At 42.1% G+C, this 20,163-nt stretch overlaps 1 protein-coding gene across 7 annotated transcripts in view; it reads right to left on the bottom strand.

Moving 5' to 3' along the window:
* Nucleotides 1-20,163, bottom strand: part of rnf220a (ring finger protein 220a) — a 303,417-nt gene that overhangs the window by 32,536 nt on the left and 250,718 nt on the right. For 4 of the 7 annotated variants that reach the window (XM_084368118.1, XM_084368120.1, XM_084368119.1 and 1 more), the window contains 3 exons: nt 12,489-12,618; nt 5,261-5,312; nt 819-914 (listed from right to left, as the gene is read on the bottom strand). In XM_084368118.1, the coding sequence (XP_084224244.1) occupies nt 819-914; nt 5,261-5,312; nt 12,489-12,618 (278 nt within the window). The remainder of the gene's footprint in view (nt 1-818; nt 915-5,260; nt 5,313-12,488; nt 12,619-20,163) is intronic. The other 3 variants (XM_084368123.1, XM_084368122.1, XM_084368121.1) reach the window with 1 other exon arrangement.

The raw sequence follows: 20,163 nt of genomic DNA on the forward strand, positions 1-20,163 counted from the left end.
GCTACATAGTTAATATGGCCAAAAAAGCAGTGCTGAGAATGTGCCTCGCATCTCAATTTTCTATCTATTTAACAGCTGACATTCAGCTTAATGATAGTGTAACATTAAAGGCGGGCATCAGTGAAGTTTTTACTGATAGAGTGGTTAATCAGCAGCAAAATAATGTAGAACAGGATGGGAGCATTGTAATTTAACGAACAAACCAGATCGTCATGGCAGATGTGTGACAAAACTAGAAGATATCCTCTCAGCATAAAACATTACATTAAACAGGATGTATTAGAATTCCACATAGAATAATAAATTGCAGCTTAATGATGGTGTTATTTAGGTAAGATGAGTAGCAAAATGTATAACATTTTCCTCCCTGGATGGGGTGGATGGCTAAAACACTTGTCACCATCAGCTTGTTGGTGTGAGTGTGGTAACCATTAAAAAAACCCAACATTTTTGACAAAGATCTAAATAAACTTGTTGTTTGGAGTCAGTTCGGAAGCTACTCATCCAAACTGTACTGCAAACTCCAAGTGTCGTGAGAAATTAGCAGGAATTAGCAGACACAGTGTCCCATTTAAAATTGTGGTTGTAAACTGGGCAGATCCTAGTCAAGACTATGATGTTCCCTTGCAACTAACTAATTTAAACACCCCATATTAGTTGATGGTATGAAAAGTCTGTACAAATAAAAAAAATAAAAAACAAATGTTACATTATAGCTAGATATTGTAGATAATTATTTATAAAGTGAGCTATAGACAATACTCCTAAGTGACAAACAGGAGAATGTGTGTGTGTGTCTGTGTGTCCATGAGTGTGACCTGGTATCTGTCGGAGTGGTGGATGTCTTCAGAGGACAAGGGTGAGACCACGGGAGACTCTCCCTCACGCTTGATGTGCACCGACAACAGCATTGACTGGAGAGAGAGAGAGAGAGAGGGAAAGAAATAAAATGTCTTCTATATGCAGATGATCTTGTTATATTATCACCTCTGGAGCAACGATTACAGCGGAAACTGTCCTCGCTTGACAGCTGCTGCATGGGAACAATCAATAAGCATGGACAAGGCAAGAGTAATGCTGTTTCAAAAAACTAAAATTAAACATAAGGAAAACAGATACCATTTTACTCTTTACATCAGCGTGCACCGCCATCTACACATCAGCTTGGCTTGACAATAGGATCATTTGAATTATTTAAACGTCTACAATGTCCATACAAACTCAATGCAACAATCAGAAAAAGCTAAGTTTTTCTGGAGAAAGCTGATGACAGTTTGAAGTTGTAGTTGAAGAGGTTATCAAAATGCAAATAATAAAAAACAAACCTGAAATAGCATCTAAAATGGAAGTTTAAGTGGAAGTTGTGGGTGTCAAAATAAATATAACGCATGAGTGAAGTTGAAGTGTTAGTTGAAATTTAAGTAGTGAATTCTCATGGTGTTGCGTAAATCCTGAAAGACATTAGTGCATTAGTATACAGTAAACAGAAAAATTATGTCAGTTAAAGTGTCAGCATGGAAAGCAGGTGCAGTAAATCATTTGTCAACATTAGAAGATGGAGAAGTTAGAACAAGTCTTTTTTTGTTGATCAAAGGTAAAGATCTGAGACCTAAAAGGATTTGAAGTGTCAGTCGAAGTGTAAACATTGAAATGACAGGTGGCAGTTGAAGGGAAAGAAATGAAAGCAGTCAAAATGTTATTCGATGAGTGGTGAAAGCAACTGAATTGACATATGTCAGTAAAAGAAGATAACAGTGACAACTGAAATCAGTTGGATTGTCATTTGACAATTTGAATAAGAAATGAAAGCAGTTGAAGTGTAAAAGATCAAATCAGTTAAAATTTCAGGTGACGGGTTACTGCTAAATTAAGAGCAAAATGTAAAATGTCTGTAAAATATTGGACAAAACAATAATATTTTTTTTTACCTTGTTGTCAGTGTTAAATGAGTACACCTTCTAAAAATAATTCTAAAATGTAAAGATTGTTTCTTTAGTGATCTCTTACACAGAAAAGACAAAAAACACGTAATGGGGAATCTATACCCTTGGAGAATTTCAAGAGGGTTATTGCCACAGATGCTGAGAGCGACACGTCATTGATGATGACTGTAACCTGCCTGACTTTGTCTATAAAGTCCCTTCCACTGATTAGAGTTAATGTTTACGGGACGTTAAGAGGAGTTAGGGAAGAACGAGTGATTGAAAAGAGAGGATGAAGGGAGGGGGAGGAGGAGGAGGAAGGGTAAACATCTGAAAAGGAGGAGCGTAACTGTCTGACATTACGGGACACTGTCTGTCCATAAATCTGTCTCGCAACACTTTGTGCACACGCACGCACGCACGCACGCACGCACGCACGCACGCACACACACACACACACACACACACACACACACACACACACACACACACACACACACACACACACACACACACACACACCCTCTCTCTCTCTCTCTCTCTCTCTCTCCCTCTTTCTCTCTCGTAGACACACACATATAAAACAATATCCTCTTCTAACCCACTCTGTGACAAAGACAATCCAGGGAATTCCTCAAGTGAACAAGAAGCAAGCAGATAATGATGTGAAAGGAAGAGAACGAGGGAGGAAAAGAGGAGCAATATCACTTTTTTACAAGGCTTAGTCCTGACAGAGCACTCGCTGTGTGTGCGTACTTGTATTTTCATGTGTGCCTGTGCTGCCGCTGTTTTTTTTTTTACAAGGCAGCTATGAAATATTTGTATTTACAGTCGTCTCCTATTAATCAAGTGGAAAGGGGCAGAGCAGAGGCTTAAGTGCTCGACAGCAGTAATCTAATAATAATACGTGAGAAATGACCAACCTCCAGTGCTGCCACAGTAAATTGGACATTATGCATGATGCTTTTATGCCTCTGCGTAAGTGTGTGAGCGCGCGTGTGTGTATGGTCGTTTTTTTTCCCTTTTACTCAGGTTTAAAAAGGTCAGGAATCATTTACCTGGGGGCGTTCTGGGAATATGCTTAAGTTTTATCATTAGAATATGACATTTAACGGTATTCTACGATGAGATTAAGAGTGAAGATCTTTCATTGAAATTTTGGTCTTTTAAACCAACCAATTAAATCAACATGCAAAAAGATCAGCTACAAAAAGGTTGCATTTAAAGCCACACTCAGGTGAGTCACTGGATTCACACCTCGTTGTACCAAATTTTAACTCTAAATTTGACATTAAGGATTATAATGAATTGTGTTTTGACAATTTGAATTGTAAGAAAATTGACTATGTTTAAAGCTGTGTTTTGTATGTGTAAATCAATGATAAAAACATAAAGGGAGGCAAAGAGAAAAGGACAAGTACGTGTCGAAATCTCACATGCAGGTGGTGTAGTATGTGTGTATGTCAAAGAGTGTGGGGCTTTACAGATGTCGCATGTTTTCAGTGTGACCCAATCACCTTTGCTTGGCAAGAACTACACAAAGTGGGCCGAACACCCCGTAAGGAGGTGCGTCTGGGTTAATCTCCGGTCTAACAGGGGATGGGTGGTGCATACAGGGGAAGAGACGACGACAACAGGCCCATGTGCTTCACACTGGCCCTCTCCATTCTCCATGGCCTGCCGCTGAATACTAAACGACAGCGGTGAGATGCGCAGTCACGGCCGGAGTGGACGGCCAGCACTCAGACTTGCTCTGTCTGCCTTTCTCAAGTGCAAGGCCACCCACAGTGCGGCGAGAGCTGCTCTAAGCCTGGGTCAGCACCTTAAGGTGTGTGGGAATGAAAATGTATCCTGTGAATTATTTTAGACCTCTTAAGCTGCGTTCAAGTGCATGTCGGATGAACTTTTTCTGCAGCAGGGCATCTGACTTTCACATAGTCGTTAGTTTGAAATGAAGACAAACATGGAAATGATTAAGACTGAGTACTTTGAGGATACTTTGAGGAACCATTGACACCGGTCTTACCAATACTAAGGAGCATAATAGAGTTATTATTCTTCAGTGTCATGTTTTCAGCCATGTTGGATAAAGTTGCTTCTCTGAAACTTATGGTATTGGAAATTTTCTTGATTTGGTGAAGTATTCCAGTGGCACTTCCCAGTATGGAAGGAGCGTAAGTGATAATCAAGAGATAGAAGTTGTTAACTCTATTATAAAGCTCCACAAAGAAAGTAATGATATCCACATTTAAGGAACTTTACCTGTTTTTGTATCAGTGGAAACAAATGCTCATCTTAACCAGTTCATGTTGAAACCTAAACTGATTCTGTTGCTTTAATATGGTCCCGAACCACACGTTTGCATCAGAGGGTTTCACAATCTGTACAACATACGACACCCTCTGTCTTTAGGAAAAGGACAGAAAATAAAAGGGAGAAAAAACTCTATATTACGCTTTAACGGGGAAACATCTGTTGGAGGATAAAAACTAAGCCCAGGCTTTAAGGTATTTTAAATTTCTTAGGAGTAAGTTCTCAAAATCTGGCAGTTTGATTCCTATCATTAATCAACATCTCAGTCTCTTTTTTATTTCTTTTCTCTGTTCTTTTCCTTTTTCTATCAAATCCATTATATTCTCAAGCTAGCATATATACCCGAAGCCCCTACAACTTTTTAAGTCCTCTGAAATGACAGTCAGATTTTTTTTTCCTGGAGATCATGCTGAGGATAGAAAGGTCTTCCTTCTTAAAAAAAACTCTCTTAGTTTTGCAGCTTGTGATGTGTTCAGATGAGTGAGTGGATGGAGACACTATAAGTGAATGCTTACTTGATGGAATCATGAATCAGACTTCCTACAATTTGACGTTATCTTTCTTTTTCGTCTTTTTTCCCCTCCTTTTCCTTCTGTCTGCATCTCGGTGTCTCTAATTGGAACAATCGCAGTACAGTGCCTCTTGGCTCTGCTGCCTGCTGGACCACAGGAGACTGGTACTATGTGTGTGTGTTTGTGTGTGTCTGTGTGAGATATAAGACAGAGGCCTACAGTACAGCTGATTTCCTCTAAGTGCAACAGAGAGGAACCAAGGCTTCAGAATAACAGAGCTAGACAGTAAAGAACTGCATTACATATCATTGAAAATGAATACCATTGCTCTTTCTGCACTCTGTCAATGTGAATATAAAGGTTCGATCCATGAGGAAGGAAATGATCACTTCTCTTTAATATATTTAATATAATCTCTTCAAATATAGGTGTAAAAACAGAAGATGTGCTTGGTTTAAGCCTGAATGAATGATCCAAACAAAGACATGTTAAAAAAGCTGGGATTCATCTTACCTTGGGGGTTCCTGGAGTGGCTGCTCCATCCTTGGGTGAGGGGTTCTTACTGCTGGAGAGAAAAGACAAAAGAGATTCCAGTGAGTTTGTCATGTGTTATGTAGTGCAATGTTGAATCTGGTCTGTCGGCTTTTTTTATGCCTTTAGAAATGTCTCTGACAGATCATTCATTTTTAACATACTATCTATTTTTGGATGGCACGTTCGATTCGATCGAGAAATTGTTGTGATTTTTCTGGGGAAATCATGGAGTATCATGGTCTTTAACAAACTTTAATCCATCCACTCATCCGTCTCCTGCTTCTATATTTTATGGTTAACGAAACTATTACTGAAAATGGTAGGATACTGAGAACATTAGCGGGATGTTCTCCCGGTTGGTCTTGTCATCACACATACACACACTTGTTTGTTGCAGTAGAAACAGCAGGAAATAACTGATTTTGCAGTGATTTGATTTGTCAGTGCAGTCAGCCCGTCGTCACTTTGACACTGAAATATGTGAAGGAGAATCGATGGACTTGTAAATATTATAGGGAAGAAGGGAAAGAGAGGAGGGAAGGGGCACAGAAAGAGAGAGAGAGAGAGAGAAAGAAAGAGAACGAAAAAGAAAGAAAGAAAGAAAGAAAGAAGCCTCTATTCTGCCATGTTCAATTCACGTTACTTTATTTCTGATCTCTTTTTCTGACACATTTTCCATCTGATTCTGTTCATTTACTCTCTCTTTTCACTCTCAATTGATCTGTTGCTCCTTCATTTCTTTTTGTAGCCCTCTCCTCCTTCTCTTCCTCCCTTTTCTCTCTTTCTGCCTTCCACCCGAACACAGAGATACATTTCTCGGAGCCTCTCGAAGCGTTGCGACAGGCTTGACATTGACAAAGCGAGACAGGGTTGTCATGTTTGCTTTGAGACCCTGTTAGCACTCCAGACCCCCTCGGACACACACACACACACACACATACACACACGTACACACACACACACACATACACAAACAGACTGACTGACTGACTGACTGACGGACAGACAGACATTGGCAAACCATGGAAAGGAATGTGCCTGAAACTGAATTGAGCGAGACCTCTAATCTGACAGCATGCCTTGCTAGACAAGGGATTTCCTTTTTCAATGGATGGATGGGTGGATAATCAGAATAAGAAGCCTTATTTATATGTCACTTATCTGAGAGAAGAATTTACAAAGTGGTGCACAAGACGGCACGAGAGCAAGACAAGGAAAATATAAGACAGAAATATAATGCATAGCTGCACAGAGTGGAGAAGGAATGCATGATGAGGTAGAGGCATGGACGTATGGAAGCCATGGAAATTTTCCTTATACACATTCAGTGATGTGGAGTGCAGTTTGTGTCATGTCTCCTGTTTATATCCTTTGTTACACGTTCCGTTCTTGAAGTGCTTCCAATGTAAGTGATGGGTGACAAAATCCACAGTCCTCATTCCATACAAACATATTTAAAACTGTTTATAGCTTAAAGTAAAGATTCAGCAGTCTGATTCAGCCTAACCAACTTTAATGATTGCTGCAAACAAAAAGTGTCTCAATGTTCAAATGGGTACCTTACTGTTGTTTAAGACGGACTTGAAAACTTCTGAACAGATCCTTCAATGTCTTAACATACATTAAAACGAATGTTGCAAACTGGAGAGGAGGATTTTGAAAGATACAGATGTTTACCAAACAGGAGAGGGTCTGACAAAAAGATATTGGTTCCACCATGGGAAACGTAAGATCAGGTGCTGTTTCACGGAACTAAAAGTCAGGATTTATTAGCGTCTACAGAATTAATTTTGATCCTTGCTTACCATTTTTGATCTGTATCCTATTAGCCCTTCAACTTTATGAAAGGGCAATATTAAATTGCTGGAGTACCTCTTTAAAGGCCCAATGAAATTGCTGTTGGAGCGTGTTTAGCTTCTGTAATCAGACATTTTTCTGGACTGTGGGATGTGAATGGATTACTTTGGGATAGGGAGCTGGCGTCAATGGCTAGCTTCCAACCATATTGTTAGCATTGTTAGCAATACCAATGATATCGCTCTGCTAGCAGAGAATCTGAAACCAAAACCTTCAAAAATAAATAAAGGCTGGAGTGTTTATCCTTCCTTATCTGTATTTGATATATTTTTTATTTTACATTTGCTATGGCACGGGTGACACAGTCAAGCTGCTGTGTAATGCAGGGGAATCTGCCAACAGCACCCCGCCACAGCCGCTCCCGCCTCTCTTTTCTATCTCTGTCTCTGTCATCTCTCTCTCCTTCTCCCTCTATCTCTCTTTTATTCATTACCTGGAACCTCTGCAGAGGCATCAACAATAACAGCCACCTCTACCTGCTTGTTGACAGTGTCAAACAGCGACAAGAGAAGGAGGGAGAGGGAGAGTGGGGACAGCAGTTGCATGCCTGCCACGATGGGAGAAAATTGCCACAATGACAGAGGGGCTGATAGAGAGATGAAAGGGAGCAAAAAAAAAGGGGGGGAGAGGAGAAAAAAGGTAGAAGGAGATGAAATGTGAGGTGAGAGAGAGATGTGGTGAAGGGGGGAGAGCGGGCAACATAAAGAGAGAGATCGAGCTGGGGAAAGATGAAAGAAGACAAGAAACGAGAGAAAGAAAGAGAGGGAGTGATGGGAGAGTTGGTGTGTCGTTGCCTCCTCTCGCATACGTCTGTTTGCCCGGTTCTATGAATTTTTGATGGCGAGGGTTATGGGGCTGGAAATTCCAGCTGCCTGCCGTGTCAAAGCAAGGAGGAGAGAGTGGAAATGAGCAGCACAGCGAAGTGAAACATACACAGACAGACAGACAGACAGACAGACAGGAGGAAAAGAAAGGAAGGGAGGATTGAAAAACTGGAGACAAAGCAAATTAAAATGTGTTGTGGTAATGAGGTATGTGTGTGACCGGAAGGTGACAGGTGAGGACATGCTGGTGCTTCAAACAAGTATTACAACACAATGTCCCACTCATACATCTCTGAAGATGATAAACCAAAACGAGGGGCAAGACACCTGCAAGATCATAAACAGGAAGTAGTCACAGCCACGAGGGATCAGGTGGTCGGTCAAATGTACCTTGTTTTCCTTTTTCCTTGCCCTCTGCGATTAAAGTAAAAGACAAAAGGAAGAAAAAGCAGAACAGATGGACACTGAATGTCCACGGACTAAAACAAATCAGGAAATCAGAGATTATTTATGAGTTGACCGTGGCCTTTCTAAACACCACAACAACTTTGTAAGTCTGAAACTTCATTAATGTACAAGACAGTAGCAGGTAAGTCCTGTAAGTATTTAAATTACAAGCAGTACAAGTAATTGAGGAACTGTATATAATTACAGGAGTAGGTATACAGTTTTTCAAAATAAAAGTACTAGTAGAAGCTTAAATGTATTGATTTCTTGCTATGCCGTAAACCTTTTGTCCTAGTTTAAAGACACACTCCAGTGGTTTAGTGGTACACTTCTATAAAGTTGGGGGACTTACAAGAGACTGTAAGTGGAACAAGCAGAGGCCGATATATATCACTTGAAGTTCCTGCTATAGGTCAATGTCCAAAAACACTGGATCCTACATTTCCCATAAGGCAAATCAATAGTGTGTTTTGTTAGTCCCTCCCTGCTTAGTAGTCTTCACAATCTATGTACCTAGTTTGTAATGCAAGTTTTCTGAGTAAACTGACCCTCATGTTTCCCTTTAAATTAGAAAGAAATATAAAATGGCACAAATGTAAAGACTTTTTCAGAGTTTTTCAATTAAAGCTATTACATGTTATCTCATCTCCTAGCTCCTTATCTCAAAACAGATATCAGGAAAGAAGAAAAAAAAGACTGGATACAGAGCTCCAGAACTCTTGTGGAGTGATGTTATATCAATCTGCACTACTTTGCCTTTCTTACATTACTTTGTCATTTTAGTGAGAAAACATAAAAGGCTTTATTCAGGATGCTAATGTAATATTTCTGTGATTCCAAATGTTTTGAATAAGATAAAGCATCTCTGTGCCTAATTACTGCTCATTGTCAGATGTTTGGATCTGTAGCTGCAGTTGTTGTAAAATCCCTTAGTCTTAACATGTCTAATGCGGATAAATGAGTCAGCCTGCCAGCCTCCTAAAACTGTGTGAACGATCCTTTTTAAATGATTGCAACCACAAAAAATGATCAAGGGAAAGTAACCCAAAAGAAGTTCTGCAACAGTCAGATTATGTCTGCTACAGTACTAACTCAGGACCAGTCTTGTGTCAGTAGAACTATTTTGAATTGGACTGATCAGTAATTTGGAAGCAATTCTATTCAACTGCCCACCCTCCCCACACCTGATTAAATCTGCATCAGTCCTACACAAGTAGAGACAGACTGAATTTGACTGACAGCTAGCAGAGGCCTTTGCGCCTCCCACCTCCACTCCCGACCAAAGGAGGACAGAGAGAGAGATGAATAAGTCCTTTTTCAGTGGGAGTTGGATGGAATGGAGGGATGGCGCCAACCTCAAGATACTGATTGCTTTTTGCCTTTTTGTGTCGTCTGCTAGAGAAGTGGGCGCTCACTCCTGTGGAGGCAAATTGATTATGGAGGAGCAGGAGGAGGAAGAGGAGCAGGGGTATGAAGGAGGGGGCGATGGGGTATGTAGATTACTTTGCCCCCACGAGTCACCTGACATGTACAGGGCATGATAGATTTCCATTTGCTCGACTGTGTGTGTGTGTGTGTTTATGTGTGATTACCATGTTCGTGCATGAGAAGCTGTGGGCCACGAACAAGTGACAGAGCTCACAGTCACAAGAGAGGACAGGATGGCAGATGTAATCGAACGCGCGCGCACACACACACACACACACACACACACACACACACACACACACACACACACACACACACACACACACACACACACAAATGTACAGAGGACAGAGCAGAAAACATGTAGAAACACACAGAAGATCAGATATATAGAAGAGACCAGGCATATATGGGACACACGCATTTTTTACACCAACATACTCAACCACACACACACACACACACACACACACACACACACACACACACACACACACACACACACACACACACACACACACACACACACCTTCGTTTCCATACCCACAGCTCTTTCATTCAGCAAGCGCTGGTCGTCATTAAAGGCAGATTTACTACAAATTGGACCAAATTCCCACTGTCACTTTCAATGATGGCTGCTACCATGCAGAGAGCCGCAGAGAGGGGGAGGCAGTGTGTGTGTGTGTGTGTGTGTGTGTGTGTGCGCGTGCACTTGTGTGCCATATAGAATGAGGTTCTGCTGCTTTTTATTTTATCTCCTGCTTCAATTTCCCTGTGATGCGCATGCAAAGTCACACTGAGACGTTTTGTGTATTTGGTTGTAAAGGAACATTTCAATCAAAATATCTGAAAATGTTTTCCCTTGAATCTATCTTTTTGCCACTCTTGGCATGACGTTAGCCACCATCCCATCTCACCCCGGAAGACACATATTTCCTTAAATGACCGTATGTGTGTATGTGTGTGTCTCCATATATATGTGGGTTTTGAGCCTACACGGTATGTGAGACCCACAGAGGGAAGGGCAGACTGCTAACCTTTATTAATTATTGAAACACATACACACACACCTCATCATACCAGACAGTGATGGATGGATAACCCATACTCGACTCTCATGTATTCTATTTTTTTCTCTTCCGTTCTTAGTCTCAAGATCCAACAACCACCATGACAACTACGTACTGATGAAGGCTGGTTTGTTTTTATTCTATTTGTTGCCTCACTTAGTTCTTTAGATGTCTTTCTTTGGCTGAGACTCATTTGATCCTTTACTCCATATGTTTTAAAAACATTTATTTTATTTAATTGATTAATTCCTTCATCCCAACCCGTCCCCCAATTTTCACGATTCTTTACCTGCCTGGAGACTAATCTACATTTTTCTCTGTTACTCATATAAACTTTCTCTTTAACTGTCTGGTTCTTTTTCTCCTCACAAACTGGGAAGAAATGCACACGTTGCCATGTTCCCACTGAGGACAACTGGTTAATCCTAGCTTGTGGAAACACAGTAAAATAAGGAAATGAATTAATGACAGGACAGGTTCTAGGTTAAGAAAACAGAAAGTAAAAAAAAAAGAGCTAGGGAAGAAATATGAGCTGTGAAGTGAGGAAAAAGGGGTAGATAAAGGTATCGGAAAAGCAAAGGTAGAAGATAGCAGGGTGACTAGAGAACACAGAGAAGGAAGGGGAAACAAGAGCAGGCATCAAAAAAGGGAAGAAGAGGAAAGAGGAGGACTGGTGCAGTATCTGGACACGGACAGACGGGAGGAGGGGTAAAGGAGGTGTACACGGGGGTAAATGAAGTATGATTTCCACGTGGGGTGACGCTATCTGTTGCCCTGTTCCCCCAGGTTAATGGGGACTATCATAAAGCTGGGCCGCTTAGGTGGACACGGGGTCAAACACAAACACAGCCACACCACGGCCACACACGTATGTACACAAACACACACACGTACACACAGCCAGACGTGCGGTCCAGGTGAAATATGGATCCTAATGGTTGTGTCCCATCGTTAAAAGGGCTTAGAGTTGATTTATCCACCGTAAAACAGCTCGTGCAACTGCCATGAGGAGAGGAAGGGGGCAGCAGTGAACTCGAGGTCACAGGTTTGAATCCTAATCCCCGTAGGAAACACTTAGCGTTACGTCGACGGCATGCCTCTGCCTTTTATGCAGATTTATGGCACCGAAATCTCTGAGCAGAAAGAATAGCAGTCAGTGAGCTGACATTATAGCTGAGTTAAAGCTCAGCCTTCACCCTGTGCCAAAGAATATTCATCTCTATGAGCCAGTGAAGAGTATGTCTTAAATAAAGCTTGCTTGTTTGCGTTTCCTGATACATTATTATCCAGACAATGTCAAGTTAACTCAAACAAGCTACTGATGACGTATGTTCAATTGATTTATCAGACGTTTTTTTGACTTTGAGCCTTAAGAAATATCAAATAAGAAATAAGTTCTAAGCTACGACAACTTTCAGCCACAAGCACAAGCTTACGTAATCCTAAATACACACACACACGCACACACACCTTTGAAGTAGTTTTTTTATTTGAAATTTAATTTGATGGCACTGACTGTGTGTGAGTGTATGTGTGAGCGAGGACCAACATACACAGTCTGTAGCTATGTTCAAGGCCTACCTGAGGCATATGGCAGCTAGCCGCTCAATCTCTGTCTCCATGTGTTCCTGGAGCTCTCCGGGCCTGAGCAGCACCTGGCAGATGGGACAGATTGGAGCCTGGCTGTCATACAGAGACATCTTCTTTTTACCTGGACAGAGGATGAGAAGAAAGACAGAGGGAAGAACATCAGCATGTGTACAGGACAGACAAGAGCCGGTAACCCAAGCAAATTCAGTTACACTGGATAAATTTTTTCTGGAAGTAATGCATATCAAAAAGTAATTAATGTGATAGAGGTGTTTTTTTTCACAAATGTATGTATTCAACTGTGTATTTGTCGTTCTGCACACAGAGCTGCCCTTCAATTCTGCAAGGACACTCAAGGAAGCTTCAGCATTGTGTATTCTTGCGAGCACCAAGGTTTGAGTCTCTAAAATCACACACATTAAGTGCACGTGCATTACAATTCTTCTTCGCACACACACACACACACACACACAAAGGGGAATAGAGTGCTGTACAGTCTCCATTGTGTCCTCTCAGGTCAAAGCAGATTTAAAGAAGTGTCAGCCATGGATGAGATAATGCTGTATAGAGTCTGCCAACACTACCTCACTTCATTGTCCTTGATCAGCAGGGCACAGGGTGGGGCCCACCTGTTTGTGTGTGTAAGTGCGTTTCTCATTGTGTTACTGGGGATACGTGTGCACTGTGTGTGTATTTTTTGCAGGTCGCAGTCTCCTTTGTGTTCACGTGTGCGTAAGTACAGTAATATACATCCTACTTTTTCAAGTCTGAGTCTGTCTGAGTCGGCTATAAATACCATCCATTGAAAGTGTCTGAGTGCTTAATGTTGGAGGACACTTCCGGATTTCCTGTATTTAGCCAATCAAATGGGCTTTTTTTAGTCTACAAACAATAGGCTCCGCCTCAGACAGGATATCCCGTTTAGACTGCTTGTCACCACGGCAACAAGAGGACCAGGTATGGGGACTCCCGATCCATCTTGTCTTTGGTGTTTCTCTTGCCCCCTCTCTGACACACACACACACACACACACACACACACACACACACACACACACACACACACACACACACATATACATACACATGCACACGCGGCCCTCTGGGGACACGTATCCTTGCTCACATATTGGTCTGTCAGAACAGTTTCCTGCAAGAGAACTCATCAAGAGACAACTAGCGGGGAACACACACTCCTGCACACACAAACACACATAGGCACACACATCGGCCTCACCCTCCCTTTTTCAGAGCGTGTGTGTGCATACCGGGCTCCCATTCTCCTCAACCGCTACTTAACAGAGCCACAGCACTGGACACGTTAAGTGACTTTGAAAAATAGGTAATCGATTACTCTCTGTCTCTCTCTCTCTGCCTCTCTCTCTCGCCCTCTTTTTTTCTTTTTCCACACCTATCCTTCTCACGCTCTTTCTCTTCAGCTCATCCATTTCTAATTTTCTGCTCCCTACCATCCATTTATTTGTTTCATTTCTTTCTCCTTCTTTCTTCTCAACCTCATCTCCTATCTGATTATTTCAATAGTCTCCTCCGTTTCTTTCTTTCTTTCTTTCTTTCTTTCTGTCTGTCTGTCTGTCTGTCTGTCTGTCTGCCCTTCTCTGTCTCCTCCACCACGCTCCCTTCAGTATATTTCCCTTTCTCTCCTTGTTTCTCCATCTCTCCGTCTCTACCCCCGTCCGTCTCCCCTTTATTGCTTTGACAAGATAATTTGAGTCATGCTGAAGCCGTCGCCATCCGCCACAGCAAACAAAGAAAGATCCAATCCCTGTCTGCAGCTGATGGGGCTCTTTCTATTCCGCAGACAATCACACACACCTGAGGACATCGACGCACACACACAGGCGTGCACACAAACATACGCCTGTGCTTGATTATTTCTCGTTTTTTTGTTATATCAAAAAAATGTACTTTTTTAAGAAAGTAAATACTTATTTTGCACAGTGTGAGCTTACTTTTTAGCATTTCAATGTGCAGTGATTTTCTTTTGAATCGTGGAATCTTCTCTGTGGAGTTGCCTTTTATTTGTATCATTATAAAAAAGTGATGAAAAGGAAATGTAAATGCACGAGTGTGACAACGGAATGGCAACAATCAACAAAAGGAAAGACTACAGAGGAGGAGTTTTGTGTGGGAACTGATTTGAATTCAGCTGACTTACAATAGGGTCAGAAACAAGCTGCTAACCGCAAACTCGCACTACACACACACACACACACACACACACACACATACACACACACACACACACACACTCAAATCTAACTTGCTCTGATGTGATGGAACAGGTGGAAATTCAACGGCCATGCAACAGAACTAGAATAAAATAAGACAGAACTTTACAAAAACTAAAATCTAAAATAAAATATGCAAACAAAATCCAAACAGCAAGATTTTGCTATATCAAAAGAATTGGACTTTTACTTTTCATCCCTCTTTTTGCTTATAACTTCCCTTCTCTGTTGTCTTCTTCATGCATTTTTCCAACTTGTTTGCTGTCACTCTCTCTCACCCCCATTTTTGTCATTCTCACCCCTCATGTTTCTTTCCTTTTCTTCCTCTATGATTCCCTCTCTCCGTCAAACGCTCCCTGAGGGAAGTGACTGATGGGGAGAGGCGAACGGACAGATAAATCCAGGGGAGGACAAGAAGAAGAGGAGGAGAGGAGAAAGGGGGGAGAAGGGTGTGTGTGTGTGTGTGGGGAGGGGTGTTGATGTGATGTGATGTCGCACACCAGGCTTGTCAGCGCCTTAAAGATGATTAATGTTAGGGCAACACACACACAGACACACACAAACACCTACGCGCTTCCCACATGTCCTGCTTTGGACCTCACAGCTCTCTCTCTCACACACACACACACACACACACACACACACACCCTGCGGCGCAACAAGGGTGCGTTTAATCTTGGGGAGCAGAGGGAATGTATCAGATCCAGAGGAGGGAGAGGAGGGGAGAGGAGGAAGAAGGGGAGCAGAGGGCTGGGCAATAACAAGGAAATAGGCCTGACAGGACTTTTTAGTGCTGAGATTCTTCAGTGAAATGCCGGCTGGCGGAGCCAACGAGGGATGGATGGATGCATGGGTGGAGGAGAGGAGAGAGGAGGTGTGCATCCCTGTGACAGCCATGATGGAGTGTAGGCTTGATCCCCCCTAATGTGCCAAGATGGATCGTCTCATCTCTCTTTTCTCTCTTACTTTCTCTCCCTTCCCTCTCCCTCTCTCAGTCCTTCCATACCTCTCTCTACATCTCTCTCCCTCTATCTCCAGTTCCCCTGATTTCACCCTTTTGTTTCTCTCTCCTGATCTCCCCCCTTTTCTGTCTTTATTCAACCAGACCATCCCTCTATCACTCTCTCCTCTTTCACCATCTTCCGTCCTTTTCATCTCCAACACTTGATCCACTTAATGGCTCTCACTGGTTTTTGTTCATGTCACAAAACAATATGTCAGCCAACTGGCAGGAAGCATATCCACTGACTTTTTGTATCTTCAGTCTGATTTATTCACTAGCTGCTTTACTACTGACATGTACACATGTACACTGGTCTAACTCAACACAGAGAGTCGCTAATTCTTATTTTAGCTGTGTGATGTATGTGGCAATCACTTCAACATGTCACTTATATATCGTTTACTTGACATGCTGCTGAAGACATCAAATACAATTTAAGAAACTACATTTTGGCAAATCAAATATACCAGACTGATGGTTTCAATGAGAAATTCTGTCTAAAAAATTAGCAGGCACTTTTATACAAGGTGTAAGCTATTAATGAGCCACTAAATAATAGGTTTTGTAAGGCTATACCGTTTATAACAACTTTGTCCAACTAACTTGACTTCATAAACTAGCTCGACAGCTAATAATATCTAAATAATTACATATATATTTAAAAACGAGGCTCATCTGAACCTACAAAGAAGTTCTTGGTTGGACTTATGTATCCCTATATTTTTTAAATAATGGGAGGAGTCACACACACAACTAGACAGGTAATTATAGACAGCAGATGGCGAGGCGGAGTTAGATCATACGGAAGAGTGGAGGGCAAAGAGGAGGAATCTTCCTTCTTTTTCTCATCCCTTCTTTTCTTCCTCTTGCATTTGTATGGATTCACTTTTGCCCTTGCTTTCATCCTAATATTCTTCTGCTCTCCCTCCTTCACATCCTTACTCTCTCCACAGTTTGATCCTTGTGCCCTTTTTTCACCACTATATGATATTTAAACAACTGTAGCTGAGGTGTCAGCAGCTCTTTAGCCAATAGCTGATGAACATGTATTAAGTGTCAATCATTATGAAGCAAGTTTAATCCCTTTTAACACTTGAAGCAGCACCCTTCACCTTCCTTTTCGCTCCTGCTGCACACACACCTGCTCACTCTCTCTCTGTCTTTCAGTGTCTCTCTCCCCTCTCCTGTGTTGCTCTGGTCCACATGAAGTGGGGAATCAATAGATGCTAGATAGCGCAGGCTCCCAGTCACAGACTACAATGAGCTGAGGTAAAAGGCCACCTCCAGAGAGGACAGGGATTGTCAGCTCAATACTCGCTCTCAATGGGGCCAGAGATAAAAAACCATTTGGGGTGTCCTCATGGCTCACTGGGCTAAGAGGCGAACCATGTACTCACAACACTGTGGGTCCAAATCCCATTTAATGACCTGTATTGCGTGTCATCCCTTTGCCTTTATCTCGCCCATCATTCCTGCCTCTCAGGAAACAGGAGACCATGTGTAGGACTGTTTCTGAAACAGATTATATGAGTGCTGCAGCAATCAGCAATGTAATGAACTTTCTACTTAAAGTTGGTCCTTAGTTTGATTGAACATTCACAAAAAAAAACACAGGCATGTTTGACTTGCCATGAACTTGACCATTTTCTATCCTTTATATCTTTGCTGGGACTTGAATTCACTTGTAAATTATACACACAATCAGCTAATGAGCACTGCGCATGTAAACTGGATTTAAGCACAACAATAAGAGTCAGAAAAGAGGACGGCCGGGTTTATGAGTTGGCACATATACAGTATGTTGGTGGGTGGCGCACACATACACACTCGCAAAACACACAAGCACATTTCCCAAATGGAATTACAAAGTGTCTACATGTAGAGGCTGTTTTCTGTCCTTGAACAACTGTCTTCTCCTTGTGTGTGCGTACACACACACACACACACACACACTTCCATTCCCCCTCCTTGTTGTTCCCCTAAATGAGTTTTCTGACATGCATCAAGTGTTTATGCCCGCTACCCCTCTTTTCTCGTCTTCCCCTCCTCCTCTTCCTTCTCTCCCCTCCCCTCGCCGTTCGCCCGGCCGGTTAGCTATAACACCCGCCAACATCGGTAAACAAGGAAATCTCTCAGCCGCGGCCCGGCGTGTAACCGCATTACCGCGCCCGATAACCTCTTCAAATAATGTGCGATAAGGGGAATTTGATTTGATTCACGGAAAGGGAAAGAGGGGCCACTTCTGCTCCCCCTCAATCTCTTCCTTTTCCTTTCCTTTATTTCTTTCTTTCTCCTTTGCTCCCTTTCCTCTCTCCCTTCACCCCACCATCGTCCTCCTCTTCTTCTTTTCACTTAGCCCGAGGGTCCAGGCCTCCCCCTCCTCCCATCTCATCCCCCCCCTTATTCTACCCTTCCCCAGAATGACACCGCCTCGCATCCACAATCAAATAAATCCCGCCGAGGTGTCAGCCTTCATTTCGACTCTCCCCTCTCTTCTCCCCGACCAACGCGAGGTGAGGTGAGAGGCCCCCGTAAAGCCATCATCTCCATAATGGCAAATATGAGCCCTAAAGCCCAAAAACCAGGGGCCGTATTAACACAAATGGGACCAGCAAGGTGTGTGTGCGCGTCTCCCAGTGAGGTGATATGGTTTTTCTCTTAAGTGAGCTGTGATTTAAGCAGGCTAGACACTAGGCTGATCACTAACTCTGTGTATGTGTGTGTGTGTGTGCAAAATAGATGAGGCTGTGCGGCTCATTCAGAGGACATTTGATGAAATGGAACGGGGGTCAACTTCAGTTTGCCACCCGGGCTGCGTTGCGCTACGCCGTGCATGTGTGCGTTTCCTGTGTCTGTCTGAGCGTGTGTGTGTGTTTGTGCGTTCCCACCATCTGACAATGATGCATGGCGCTTTTAAATAGCACTCCTCCACGCCCTGCTCAAAACTCATCACCAGGCTCTTTCACTATCCCTCCCTCCCCTCGCTCCCCTCGCTCCCTGGGGTTGTCACTTTTAGAAAAGCAAATGAAATGTCGGCACGGTGGAGAGGAGGGATGAAGAGATGGCCGGATAGAAGGATAGAGAGGTGAAAGGTGTGTGTGTGTTTGCTGTCTGTTTAAGTCAAGGGACTCTAACCTATTTCTGCGTGTAAATGTATGCATGTTGAACTGTGAAAAAAAGTGAAATGTAAAATTGTGAGATGCATTTATTTTACATGAACAGGACATTTTGTCTTGTCGTAGGAAAATGGAAAATTGCATTTTCAAGGCCACTTTGCTCTAAAATTTAAAGAAATGCTTTTGAAATTTGGAGAATTTGGGAAATTGAAAGCAAAAGATATTAACGTGTCATGAATCATCCGCCCGCTTTTGAACACATGCTGATAAATGATCATCTGATGATCCCTGTGTGTGTGCGCGTCAGTTCACAAGTGTGTGTCAGCATGCGTAATGTGGGTTTTACTCCTGGGACCCTGCTGCGCGTGTGTGTCTGAAAGACAGCGATGTGATGCTAGTGAGGTTATCTCCAACTACTGACAGCTGTTTATTCAATCAATCACCTTGTCTGCATGTGTGTGTGTGTGTGAGAGAGAGAGAGAGTGGCGAGGGAGAGAGAAGTAAATTAATGGAGCATTAACCAAGCACTGACCCACAGAGCAGAGGCACAACTAGCCGCTATAGGCTAAATCTCAATTCGAGACCCCGATCATGCACACACACAAACACACACACTTCAAGCCGCTGTTGCCTGCCAGTGTTCTGCAGGAAAAAGACCACATTTATTCAGTAAAGATAAAAGCAAGTGTACGTATGACCGCTGCCTACAGAGTGTAACCTGCAGCATGAGAGGGGAATTCAAACATGAGCATCTGTGTATCAGCTTATGGAATGAAGAAATACATACAAATATTTATTGTAGCTATTGTACCCAGTAATATAAGGGGGGGAAAGTGGATAGATTAAACCAGGGCTACCTTAAGTGGGTCAGAGTTGGCCAAGTTGGGAGACATTTCTTCAAAAAAAAAATAACAATAATAATCATTATTCTAAAAATAAATATATACATTGTTTATTACTTTCATTTTTGTGTCATTTGGCATCCTAACAATAGGTGCTTGCTTTTGGCCCTCCAAAAAGTTTGGGAAACCCTGGACTACACAATGTGCTCCAGACAAATTTCTGTCAATAGAAAATTAAAATTATGAGGACGTCTTATAGGATTACTCAATTTTTTCTTGTGCACTTTAATTAAAGGAATATAGTTATCTTACCATAATCACAACTCTAAAATATATCATTGTTTATAATAATATTATTATTAATGATTAATCACTATGATCAATCAAACCTGAAAATTGTGTTATTTCAAGGATTTAAATTTTGAGGTTTGACTTCAGAACTTTGAATGCACTTGAA

The sequence above is a fragment of the Pagrus pagrus genome (assembly GCF_965226575.1).
Source record: "Pagrus pagrus genome assembly, chromosome: 12".
NCBI classification, from domain to species: Eukaryota; Metazoa; Chordata; class Actinopteri; order Spariformes; family Sparidae; genus Pagrus; species Pagrus pagrus.